At 39.7% G+C, this 13,975-nt stretch overlaps 1 protein-coding gene across 1 annotated transcript in view; it reads left to right on the top strand.

Moving 5' to 3' along the window:
- Positions 1 to 13,975, top strand: part of LOC107126031 (neuropilin and tolloid-like protein 1) — a gene marked incomplete at its 5' end in the record, with an annotated part of 72,057 nt that overhangs the window by 56,910 nt on the left and 1,172 nt on the right. The window contains 2 exon segments of the mRNA XM_015429526.1: positions 1,709 to 1,822; positions 9,433 to 9,991. Coding sequence (XP_015285012.1) covers positions 1,709 to 1,822; positions 9,433 to 9,991 — 673 coding nt within the window.

Genomic DNA, 13,975 nt, shown 5'->3' with positions numbered 1-13,975 from the left:
GTGGGTAGACCTGTTCTCCAGAGGCCTGGTCTACCCCCATAGAGGACAACATTTTGTGTAATGAAATTTGACTTGATTCTGTTTTCTCATGTAATGTTTAAATTATTCTTAAAATACAGTTTAAATATTTAAGAATTCATTCTGAAATTTTTACAAGGTTATAGAAATACTCTTCTAAAAATTATGCAGGAGTCAAATGTAGACATGCTCACAATTTTTTACTCGTGAGGTAGAATTTCTGGTCACAACACTGTGGAACTTAGAAGAGACATTGGATCCCATTCTCTCACTGCATTATAGGCTGTATTCAGTTGGATCTGTGTTTGGGCTGGCCCACAATGATATATTATTGCATGAGTGTTTGCACTTCATATAACATAGTCCTAGAAGGAAGCTATGGTGTAAATATTTGTGTGTTAATGTTTCTTGTATTAACTAAATTAAAGAAGTATGAGAACAAAGTTCTCCCTGATTACGGAAATACTAAACACATGAGCAGGTTTAATGATGCAGGATTAGAGCCAGGGCTTCTACTCTAGTCCTCTAGTCTGATATGGAGTTCCACATGACAAAGCCTGGCCACTAAACATTGAATGGATTGCTTTTATTACTGCATCTCTGAGCTTTTGTGATTTAGTAGCTGCATAATGACCCTGTTTTGCCTGAGCAGTTTATCCTTCTCTTAGGATTGGCTATAATACACACCCCTCTCCCTAAAAAAAACCCAGGGAAAAAAACTGTACATGAAAGGATTCTAAACTCTGTATCAAGAAAAGCTGAATTCTGCAACTTACATTAGTGATGCACATTAAGCAAACTTGTATATATTTGTTTTTTTTTGAGTTTCATTTCATGCTTATTCATGACACAAGGAGAAGCAAGAACTACAGTATTCAACATGGAGTTCAGCCCCAAATCCTTTTCAGTTCCTTTCTGTTTTCTGAGATTTCGCTAGTATTATGTAAATACTTTTAACCCTTTCCCCTCCTCAGTCTACATACATTAAAGAAATAAAAGTTACAAAATTCAAGTGACTTTGCATGACTGTTCATTGAATTATTTATTTATTTATTTATTAGATTTTAGCCCTCCCTCCCTGCCGGGGCATTTGTAGTAGTAGTAGTAGTAGTAGTAGTAGTAGTAGTAGTAGTAGTAGTAGTAGTAGTAGTAGTAGTAGTAGTAGTAGTAGTAGTAGTAGTAGTAGTAGTAGTAGTAGTAGTAGTAGTAGTAGTAGTAGTAGTAGTAGTAGTAGTAGTAGTAGTAGTAGTAGTAGTAGTAGTAGTAGTAGTAGTAGTAGTAGTAGTAGTAGTAGTAGTAGTAGTAGTAGTAGTAGTAGTAGTAGTAGTAGTAGTAGTAGTAGTAGTAGTAGTAGTAGTAGTAGTAGTAGTAGTAGTAGTAGTAGTAGTAGTAGTAGTAGTAGTAGTAGTAGTAGTAGTAGTAGTAGTAGTAGTAGTAGTAGTAGTAGTAGTAGTAGTAGTAGTAGTAGTAGTAGTAGTAGTAGTAGTAGTAGTAGTAGTAGTAGTAGTAGTAGTAGTAGTAGTAGTAGTAGTAGTAGTAGTAGTAGTAGTAGTAGTAGTAGTAGTAGTAGTAGTAGTAGTAGTAGTAGTAGTAGTAGTAGTAGTAGTAGTAGTAGTAGTAGTATTTTCTATTGGTGAGGAAAAAATGCACTGCTTAATGTTGATGAATGTTGTTGTTTGCTTTTTTTTAGCTCCCTGTGAAGCCAACACATTCTTTTGCCATAGTAATATGTGTATTAATAATACATTGGTCTGCAATGGACTCCAGAACTGTGTATATCCATGGGATGAAAACCACTGCAAAGGTAATGCATAGGGATGCAGAACAGAAATTGCACATAATTGTTTTATGGACATAGAAGCCTTATCTTCAGGACCAAATAAGCACTAATTAGTTAGAACTGTAATGCATTTCCATTTTTTATGTTTCTAATTGGTTGGAAATGTTTTTTTTACTTGTGATTTCCCATCACATTATGTGAATATTTTAATGCACATCTCACTATGTCCTCAAGAATCAAAGCAGGTTACAATTTTTTTCAAAAAACAATGTTTACATAAAAATCCAAATTCAATGTCAAAACTATCCCATTTCTTAAAAAAACCATTGGTTACCAAAGGCACAAAAGCATGATTATGCTTATGCCATGTATTCCTATGCTTGGACTTATATGAATGGAAGAACGAGGCCTTGGTAGCTGAGGATAGGCTTGGTCTACCTTTCACTGCCTTTAGAACATGAGGCATGGTGGATACCTTTCAAAAGGAATCCAATCAAATTCAGAAACACAGTGGGCCACCAAAAGGGTTGCTGTCTTAATTGTATATATCTCAAACTATTTAGAGCATCACAGTTTAAAAACAGTAGCACTGAATAGAGCACTGGGAACTTATGCCATGTATTCCTATGCTTGGACTTTTATGAATGGAAGAATGAGGCCTTGGTAGCTGAGGATAGGCTCTGTCTACCTTTCACTGCCTTTAGAACATGAGGCATGGTGGATACCTTTCAAAGGGAATCCAGTCAAATTCAGAAACACAGTGGGTCACCAAAAGGGTTGCTGTCTTAATTTTATATATCTCAAACTATTTAGAGCATCAGAGTTTAAAAACTGTAGCACTGAATAGAGCACTGGGAGGATTTTCAACTTGAATTGGTAGAAGTAGAGCTGTGTGGAAACTCTGAGCCCTTTAACATGTGATACAAACATGAAAAGAGCATGTATCCTCTTTTGAAGCACACAGTTCTCTTCTATGGGCATTTCTGAGTGCAGGGAGACGTTACATGTACCCTCATCAGTCACACATACGAAACCACCCTTTGTTTTATGTTAAGAGGAATTTGCAGATAACAGGCTTATTCCTTTGACTGTCAACTGACAGAAGCATAAACCAAATAATATTTCTTATGATTGAATTCTAATTCTTCATTTCTGGTTTTAGTGCCTTAGGACATAATGGCAGCACTTCATACATTAAATCCAAGTATAATATTCCCAGATTTGAAATATAAAAGGACAGAAACCAGAAGCCAAGAAAATGTTGGCAAGATTGAGGGGATTAACCACCTTCAAACTACTCAAGTGTTGAACGGACAAGAAGTTAAATGAAGGTGTGGCGGAACAGGCCTACTCTGACTTACAGACCCTGTTCTGCCAGCCCCCTCCTTGACTTGCACCAGTTTGTGGAGGGTGCTATTCCACTTCTTTCAACTAGGGTACCACTGCTACCACTGTCCTTTTGGGGTCTTCCTGCCCCAGGAGCGACAGGCTCAGGCACATAGCTACAGTGGGGCCTCTCATGGCCTGCCCCCGACTTACCACCAAGGCCCCCCCAGCCAGCCCAGGCCCCCCAACTTTCATTTTTTAAATTTTATTTATGGCGCTTGCTTGGGGTGTTTGAGAGTGCCCCTCGACTTATTTAAAGGCCCCCGAATGAAAAAATCCTGGATACAGGCCTGGACAGGCTCCTGACACCCCTTCTAAAACTGAGGCCCTGCCTCTGGTCTCCTGCTTCCCAGCTCCTCCTTACCACAGGGACCAAAATCCTTGTTTGGGGGCCCCCTGGAGGATTAGTAAAAGATGCCTTGACTGCTTGCCTTCCCCCCTCCTGGGACTCCCCTCTTACAGTAGCATGGTCTAAGGCAGTTGGGGCATCTATGTGGTCCAGCGAACACTACCAGCTTCAAAAAGTAAAATATTTATTAAACAGAGGAAAAGTTTAGAAGCATACAGCATCAGATCAGCAACCAGAACGACAAAGGAAAGTTGGTCATAATTGTATCCTCTGTCCCTGGTTCTAAAACCTACTCTACTAGATGTTGAAATAGAGTAGGCAATCTCAAGCTTAGAAAGTTACAAAAGGTTCTAAAGGTCTCTCATTACCTCAGGCTCTCTGCAGCCAGCAGGCCAGGCCACATGGCTGATTGTTCCTGGCCTGCAGAACAGAACTCCACAGTCTGTTCTTTTCCAAAGATCAGCACCAAGAGACAAAGAGCCAAGAGGTCCTCCCTCTTGGGAGCAAGCACTTTTATCAAACCCATTCTACATCATACTCTCCACCCCCTTTGACCTGGTCCACCCAGGTCACCCAAGTGGACCCTGGGCCACCCAGGTGCATTCTGGGAGACCTCCTTGTAGGCATTCTGGGAAATCTCCAGGAGTCACCTGGAGATTCCTGACACCAAATCCCTCAGTTCCTTTGCAAGTCAGTCCATTTACATAACTATGGCAATTAATTGACCTTGCTTCCTGCCCTTCTAGAGAGAAGGGGGGAAAACCAGGAACACTTTAAAAACTCAGAGTGGAGGAGGAGGTCTCCACAGAAGGAGAAGAAATAAATTTGCAGTTCAAAAACCAAACATATGAAATTTATTAAAAAGAATAGCAGTCTTCCAGAAGTAGACTCATGGTTCCCCTGTGTCAAGCAGTTCTTCTGTCCTGTGATTCCTTGAATGGCTATGACGGTTCATTTGTAAATTCAATAGTTCTCTACCCCTGCAATCCCAGTGTTCCCTATTCCAATTTCTACTTCAGAGAGACACTTTCCCATTCAGATATGTGAGCAGGTTGACTACCTGGCTTCATCTTTTCGATGTGGCAGTGAGGATGTTTCCAGATCTTCATGAATCATCAGCTGGAAAGCTGTGAAACTAATCTACCACAGCAGCAATGGCTTGCAGCATTTTCAAATATCATGCTGATCACAGGAAAGGAACTAGCCAGCAAGGCAGGGACTATAAGTATATGTTTTAAATGAAAAACTGCATGTCTTTTTAAAGTTGTGTCTCTGAGAGATATCAAGCTGAATTTAAAAAGATGAAAAATATTCACAACTTGCCATATAGTGTTTTATCAGTGAAGATCCTCATGCAGTTTGGGTGGTATCAAATCACTTAGTGGCTGCTGACAGGCTTGGCCCTGATTATTCTTCCCTCAAAGGCCAAAACAGCCCTGGAAAAGGCCCTGCTCCCTCCCTTACCTTTCACTGACAGAAACCAAGCCTAGAATGTTGTGGTTGCCTAGCAACAACTACTGAGGGCTTTCAACAGCCAATCCATATGCAAAAGAACCTCCTCATGAATTCTCCTCCATTAGCATGTCACAGCCTGGGTAACTCCTACAAGATAATGACTCAGCCCTACCCCACCTGCCTGAGTAGATATAAATCCCCTGCCTACCATTTTTCTTCTCACATTGACACAGAGAGTACTCCATCTTTCTGTGTTATACCTCTGAGGATGCCAGTCACAGCTGCTGGTGAAACCTCAGATACTACAATGCCAAGACCACGGCCATATAGCCCGTAAAATCTACAACAACGAATGAACTGTGAAAGCGTTTGACAACATATTTTCCTAATGAATGCATGGAAAGTTGTGCTGTGTGTGGGGAAGATGAAGAGAGCCTCTGGGGTTTTTTTGATTGACTGAGTGCAAGCTGTAGTTTCTAGGATTGCATACATGTGTGAGGAGTTCCAATTCTAAAGGATATGGGGTGGAACTCTGGATCAAACATATGATGATGTCACTTACTGAAGTGTGGTTCTTGAACATAATTTCTGTTCTCCATGTCTTGTGTTCTCTGAATTTTTCTGAAACAATTTACTGGGTGTTTTTTAGGGGAGGAGGCTTACTTTCCTTCAGCTAATTCTTTAATGCTTTAAATGTTATTTGATTTGTGGCTTGCTTCTTTCAATTTATTCTTTCCCCTGTCACTTCTGAGTCTGTGGAACCCTGTTTTTTTTCAACTCCACCTTAATCTGATTTGCTTTATTGATTAGTCTTCTTTATAAAATGTTTAAATGTGTGGCTTGCTGTGATTGTGTGTGTTTTCCCCCCAGTACATTCTTGTCTTCTACTTAGACAAAACTCTTTTGCTTTTCAACTACCCCATGGGTAGCTGTTGAAGTTCTTTGAGAATTACAATTAATTTAGAATTTATTTTGTTATTCCTGCTAAAAGTTGACTGTTTGCCTTCTAAAATTCACTCTGTGTTTTATGAATGTTCCAAGGGTAACCAAAGTACAGCTCTTAAATTATACAAAAATAAATAAATCCCACACTGTCTAGTAATAAAAATTGTGCACACCCCTCCTGCGGATGCCTACCTGGCCTGATGACTTGCCTGCCTTGTCAGTCTGCCTCCTCCTCCTCCTCAGGCTACTGTTCTTCAAACTCAGTGGCTACAGAACTGTCTATGTTACTGTTTGAAGTATTTCCTATCAATTCTCCAAGAGACTTTAATGTTAAACATGGGCACAATCAATTTCTTCAAAAAAGGGGACAATTTTTTCTATCTATCTGAAATATGGCACTGTGGGTTTCCTAGGGGAGTACTACAATACCTCCAAGTGTTCTCCAATTTCTAAAAAAACCCAAACAGATGAAGGTACAGGCCTGGGGGGTGGGGTCTTCCATTGAAACCAATTGGGAAATAATAACAAAATAGAATTATGAAAATAAAATAATAACAAAAGAAACAATACTGGTGCTGGGGGGGGCAACAGTTGGAGGGTTTCTAGTGTCCTGGCCTCACTGCTGGACCTCCTGATAGCACCTGGTATTTATTATCAATAATGATTTTAAAAATCTGATGTATAAGTCCAGTGAATACCTATTTTTTTAACATTAATCCAATTATATGTCACTATGTCTTGATTCACATTGGTTTGCCATTTATATTATTCACCTGATAACTGCAGTTAATTGATCACCTGGGTCTTCCATATCTTAAGTCATCTTAGACAATGAGTGTAATAATGATTCATTTTTAAACATTACTAAACAAAAAAAAGTTGCTAGGGGATCCAAAATCAAGTTGTATGTTTTGCCAAAACAAAAGCTTCTTTAAAACATCTTTTGTGTTCACAAAGAAAATCAGGATAGACAAAACCTTTAAATTAATAGTCCACATTTAATGCACATTGCATTAAAAGTCCATCCCAAAACTACGCAAATAGAAGGTTATGCAAAATTACCTCTCTAACTTTCTGCTTCCCACAGAAGCCCCTTCTATACCCTGAAAACTCTCTTTTGGTGGATCAGGAACTCTCAAGTGCCACACAGCACAGGAGTTTGCAGTGAAGAAGGGAAATCAGGCAAATGTAGCAAGGTGTCGGGTAGCCCCGCCATGGTGTTTTTCCCTGACTCTGGAATGTGTAATGCTCTGCAGCTGTTTCTCGCTTCTGCCTCTCTTATCTCGCCCTTGGCCTTGAGTGCTCATTGTTTCAGTGCAAAGCCTCTGCTGTCTCCCGCTCACCTATGAACCATTAACCAGTTCCCCATGCTCCATATTAATTACTTATTGGTTCCTAGGTGTCAGGGGGTATTGTATGAACCCACTATAATTACTATGGCCATTTTGTATGCTTCATTCTTGACTCAGAGTCCAAGATGACTTCACCTTGCTCTGATCAATAAAGCTGAACCTGTTTAAGGACCTGCTGTTGATGCTGAGTTATTGAAGTACCTGAGAGAGAGTCAGGTACAGCCTGACACAAGGAAGTACCTGACAGAGAGTCAGGTACAACCTGACACAAGGTTGTAGGTTTCAAGGAGGCATCAAAGGTCCAAGTTAGATAAGATGGTGTCCTTGTGGCCACCTTGAGGATGCCATCACCATCTTTAGGACAATTTTAAAATGTCATGAAGGCCTGATCAAGATCAGGCCTGCAGCGTGACACTGTCCCCTCACCCACTTTATCAAATGCCAAAATATCTGCATCCCTCTGCAGTGAAGCAATTGAAAAGAGGGATGGGGGGAATCAGGAGTGCCACACTGTGGACCCAGTTGGTATTGAGTCCTTTGGAATGTTAAAATCATCCAAAAATGGTGATATCCTGCTGGCAGCCATGAGGACATTATCACTGTCAACTGAATGCCAAACTAGGGTAGTCTGATCCATCAGGGCTCTTCTTGTATTCTCATACTCTTGTGTTAACCCAAAGGCAGCAAAAGACTATGCAGCCATCATGATTTTTCTCCCTTCAGCTTAGTATATTCCCAGTATTTTCTCCTCCCTGTGATAACCAACAGCTTTCCACTTGCACTCCTTGGCTTGTTGGTGAAAAAGGCTGATGATCATTAGAATAGTGGGATAAAGGACACCAATGCCACAATCTATTTCACTGACATTGTGTTAAGATGTATACTTGTGCACATTGCATAATTAGTGAACAGGAGTTTATATCTCTGACCTTTTCTAACATTGAGAGACTACTATGGCTATCAGTTTCAAGAAAGGACTGCTCACACATACTTTTTCCAGTAAGGCTATTCACCTACAGATGGATAGCCAGGTTCTTCAGCAGCCAAGCTGACTGGTGACTGCAACCCTCCAAGCATGAAGTTGCTGACTCCTACTTCACAGTGGCCAGAAAGTATCCAGTCCTCTCCCTAGTCCAGAGAACCTCTGCCACAGTGCTAAATGAGAAGATATTTCTGAAGCTTCAGTGAACTCTTCCATTGGGAAGGAAGCCTGAAGATGCACTACTTTCCTGGCCAGTGCAGCTCTGGGACTTCCCTCCTCTTCCACCATCATAACTATTGCCTCCTTCTCAGTGTTTCCAGCAATGAGAGGACATACTGGAGGCCATGGCCACTGAAGCAACTCTTCAGCCTCACAGACCTCCCAGTTTTCTGAGCGAAGTCTCATTTAGAATAAAACTTGGCAGTATCTGGGAGTCAGTTCAGCATATAGTGATAATCACATGGCCAGTGGAGCACAGCAATTGAAATTTATGCTGCCCCAATGAACAGGCTGTGACAAGGAGCCTGTGAAGATTATCCTTTGGGTCTAGGGCACCGATGCTCTAAAGATTTATGTTTATGAACCGTGGAATACATCATATCAAAAAATGTAAGTAATGGCTCACAGGGAAGGATTTTTTTCCTTGTTCCTGGAAACCATATTTGTAATAATCCTTGCTTTTCCTCCTGAGTCAGCTAAATGTTAACTAAAGCCAGCAATTTCAAATAAATCATTAAGACCCGGATTTGAAATGCTTCAAGGGTAAGGAGGTATTTCTATTATCTACAAGATGCAGTTATTTCAAATTGTCAGTTAATGTTTCACAAGCTCAGAAGGAACTGGGAAAATTGAGGTTCGTTTTGGTTCATGGTTCGTGGGGCCATCCCTATTTGTAGATACCACCATATGAACCAGACTATAGAGGAGTATGTGAGCAGCAATTTCCATTTAGTAACTCTATGCAGAAGATTAATATTGAACCAGAATTATCTCTTTAGAATTACAGGCTAGAGAAATTATCATACTGTCTTTATAATATTGTATTTCATGTAGCATTTCTCACTCTTTTTCATATACTTGATTAGACCAGCAGAACAGTATCACAGTTACATGTGTTTCTAAAGGATATTAATTTTATGCTTCTTCTTTTTTGTCCACCACACAGAAAAGAGAAAAGCCAACCTCTTGGACCAGCTTACCAATACCAGTGGAACTGTAATTGGGGTCACTTCTTGTATCGTGGTCCTCCTTATTGTTATCTCTGTCATAGTCCAGATCAAACAACCTCGTAAAAAATTTGTCCAGCGGAAATCAGACTTTGATCAAACAGTATTTCAGGAGGTGTTTGAGCCTCCTCATTATGAGTTATGTACTCTGAGAGGGACAGGGGCAACAGCGGACCTTGCAGATGTTGCAGATGACTTTGAAAACTATCATAAACTGCGGAGATCATCTTCCAAATGCATTCATGACCACCACTGTGGATCACAGTTATCTAGCACTAAGGGCAGCCGTAGTAACCTCAGCACAAGAGATACGCCTATCTTGACAGACATTCAACCCCAGCCTGTAAAGCCTCTCATCCAGCCTATCAACAGGAGAAATATTCTTGTCATGAAACATAGCTACTCACAAGATGCTGCAGATGCGTGCGAGATAGATGAAATAGAAGAGGTACCAACCACGAGTCACAGGCTTTCCAGACATGATAAAGCTGTCCAGCGGTCAGTATCAATAGATTTTTGATGAAGACTATTGTGTGAGGACTTGGTTCCATCCCAAGTATTCCCTTGTGCTTTTTTCTTCCCTAATTGCTCTTTACATTTAGAGTTCAGGCAACTATATATATGATTTTCCCCCCTTTTCTTAGGATCCATTCACACAGCTTATGATGAATTTACACAGAGCAGTTACCATAATTGGGTTCCTGTGCAAAGGCATGGAAATATTTTTGTCCAGAATTCAAAGCTACATATTCTGGAAACCTCACTTATATTCCTGGATCATTAACAAGCAGGTCTCACGTGGTTCCACCATAATTTTGCCTTGTGAATTCCTTCCCAGAATAGATGCAAGTAAGGTCAAAACAAGTTGTGTGAATGGACTTTTTAATCTCTTTCTTTCTACTTATTTTTCCTTTCTATTCCTTTCCTTTCCCTTTAATTCCTCATAAAAATCACAAAATTATCTTTTTACTTTTTTAAAAAAAAAACTGTTTTAATCTCATCAAGATAAAAAAACACAAGAAAGGGCAATTGCATTCAGCCACACCAAAGACATTTTTGCTAAAAGTTAATGGCATTTTCTTTGAAATATCAAGATGCATGTGGTTTCAATATAACAAAAAGTAACCCTGCATTTTGCCCTAGCCCCAAGCCACAGACATTCTGTCTAGCATGGAGATGAGCTGCTCAAGGAGATAAAATCCTTCCCTTTCTTGTAGAACATGGTTTTCTATTTAAAAAATGACAGTATTTTCAAACTATTACAATATCACTTTTGTAACTGACAATAGCATCACTTCTTATCTTAGTTATTGACCTTTTAGGACCTAAAATGGTTTTTTAACATTTGCATTAGATTGCTATTACTTTAGACCTGCTTATGAAAGAAAAAAAATATATAGTGGAGAACAAACTTTCTAATCCAATAACCATCCAAAGTCTGGCATGATTTCAATTTTAAAGAAAAACACAGGGATTCTCTTACTGTGTATTGCACCTTGAATGCTTGTAATTAAGAATGATTAAACAGGTTCAAGTGACAGCTGAAGGCAAAAAAACAACAACCCCGCAATCCAATTATGTACAAGTTATTTGGAAGCAGCCAGAACCTCTTGAATGCTTGTAATTAAGAATGATTAAAACAGGTTCAAGTGAAAGCTGAAGGCAAAAAGAAAACCGCAATCCAATTTCGTACAAGTTATTTGGAAGCAGCCAGAACCCTTTTTAACTGGATCTGTGTTTCACATGCATGCGTTCTTTCTCTACGTCTTTACTGTTCTGTTCATGTGCCCATATGTTTCATTTTGTACATATAAGCTACCGGGTATCCCAGACTCTCAAAGCACTCTGTATACCTCAAGCCACTCACTTGAAATGGGATCTGTTGGTGAGACACTTCCAGGGTTGATCAGTTTAACAAGAACTTTACTGCTGTCCTCTTGCATGCCAGTTTTAAGTGATTTGGAACGAGTTAATCAAGTTCTTAAGTTATGTTAAATTAAGAATGTGTATGCATATATTTCTTTCTTTTTCTATGCAAACATTATTATGTTGAATGAAATAGCCATAACATTCCAGGTTCTGCCTCATTGGGTCTCTAAGCAAACATGAATCAGAGTACAACACAACTAGGGTGTAAAAGACAAACAGAAGGTAAGTGAACAAATGTCTAGTTTCCAACTCACCATCGTGTGCATTCCATTCATTTTTTTTCTTTGAAACTGTCTAGCTGTGTGTCATTTGCTTTGTGCGTATCTGTGGTGTGTTTGTCTCTGTGTTTTGCATTATTGTGAAGCGAATGGTGCTAGGTAGCTGGCATCTTTGCATGCCAAGTTAGTGGTAAGGAAAAAAAGAAATTCAGAATCTAGGCAGGGGCTGCAATAACACCAACAAATGCATAAAAATCACAATCCTCAGTTGCTCTATAACATCTTGCTAAAGGTTATTGACATTTTAAGCTTGAGTTTCAAACAGATGCTTGGCATGACCCATTCACCTTTATTTATGGAAATGATGTATAAAGTGCTTTAGTAGATAATAACTTCCAGCCTGATCCATTGTGTGAGTACAGAGAAGCTCAGCCGACCAACCTGTCTCTTTTTCAACTTGGTCTTCCTTCAGACAGCCCCGGGGGGATGCAAAAAGGGTCATCATATTTTAGCTTGACTATGAATTCGTTGCATGGGAAATAACTTGTTCAGTGTTAACAATAAAGTTTGAGACACTCACAGGCCAATGTAAACAATCCAAGCCCAGCATTTTCCGCATTCTGCAGTATTTCCTGTCTGGCTGTGATGGATTTCCATGAGGTGATGTTGCCCTGGGACTGCTACTACCCAATATTTCACTTCTCGCATTAGAATAGGGCTAGGAGGGATGGCTCCTAGGAACTGGATGCAGCAAACAATGTGCTCAGTCTATATCTAACCAAGAGTTTCTGTCTGGAGTAACCACCCGTCGAGTAAATGCCAGGAGATAAATTTCTATTCCCAGCTGGGGTCCACATATAATGCCTTCTCCCTGCTGTTTGAGCAGCACAGGTAACCAGGTTTTTCTCTGCTACCAAATGCTGTGGATCAGGCTGTTTGTTTTATGCCACCTAAATGCTTAGTCAAATGAAGATGTGAGAACATCTGTTCTTTTACTCTACTGTGATTTAGAATTGATGGTGTCAAGAGCAGGGTTGGCTAACTATTTAGACTGTAAGAATTTAATCTCCTTGTTTTCATTTTGGTAGCTCTAATTACTGTTTTGTTCTGAGAGGTTTGAATGACTATAATCATATTTTGCTCGAATGGCTCTGCATTCTGGTTCTGTGTTGGTAATTTTTTCAATACATAATATTTCTACTGGAATCCAAGGCTCCATATGAGTCTGATGCATGTCTGGACCTTTGCTAAAACATCTGCTCTTTTAAGTGTTGGGCTAAGTTCCACATGTTCATTCCTGTTGAGCACGCTAAGCATATGGAAAGGAATAGAGAAACCCCATGCATGCATTAAGGCCTCACTTGAACAGTGCAGGCCAAAGCAGAAGCACATCTTTCTAAGTCCATTGAAGTCAATGGATTTATAAGGATATAATTCTGCTTAGAATTGCACTGTAAATTACTGGGTTGGTGTTTGTGTATATTTTCAAAACTATGCCTATATTTCTAACAAAGTGTCTAGGAAAGAAATGCTTAAAACATGATTGCTCTTATCAAGTGAGGCAGTTGTATCAGTCTTTTAATTTTCCTTTGTGGGGAGGCGGTTAATTCAGCTGGCTATTAATTTCAGAGAAGAACAATTTGTACAAACATTGGCTTGGATCCTAAGCCTTGCTTCCATTTGCTCTACTTATCATTCATGGTGGAGATGGTCCTTCTCTGCACAATGCTTGCTGCTGGTTCAAGGTGCTTTTTGGCTCCTTGCAAAATACTTATCTAGCACAGATGGGAGCTCCTAGGATAGGAGGAACACATTCTGCATGGAAAACTACCAGCACCATGGGAAAAGGTGCAGTGTGAGTAAAAGCAAGGCGTAGGTTCCAAACTATTGGCATGGTGAAACAAAATTCTTCAGGTTTGGTGCTTTCCTCTGGTTGGGAAGGAGTGGATTTGCAATACGTGCCACTTCTCACACATAACAACTACAAATATTTCTCACTTAGCACTATATTTCCAAATATGTTTCTTTTATATTTTGACTCAGCAGGACCTGAGAGTTCTATAACCTGAAAGAGACTTTGATTGGAACCATGAAGAATAAAATATGTTTAGGAATATTATAGGTTTATCTTGTCCATTGTCTACTGGCTCTGAGCTTCTGCAAAGTTCTGTTTCCATGTACTGAAGCTATTTAGCTCCCATAGTCTGTTTGGACTATAGGTTTGATACTTGGTACTTCTATTTTATCATTAGTGTTCCATGGTTGCAACCAATGCTCCCTCTGAGCTGTGAAGTCTTATGAGCAAAATTTCCATTTTGTGAGCTACTGCCATTAA

Source organism: Gekko japonicus, unplaced genomic scaffold (assembly GCF_001447785.1).
Source record: "Gekko japonicus isolate JY-2015 unplaced genomic scaffold, Gekko_japonicus_V1.1 scaffold263, whole genome shotgun sequence".
In the NCBI taxonomy this organism is placed as follows: domain Eukaryota; kingdom Metazoa; phylum Chordata; class Lepidosauria; order Squamata; family Gekkonidae; genus Gekko; species Gekko japonicus.
Note: the sequence above shows the minus strand (reverse complement) of the source record. Positions and strands in the feature narration are given on the sequence as shown.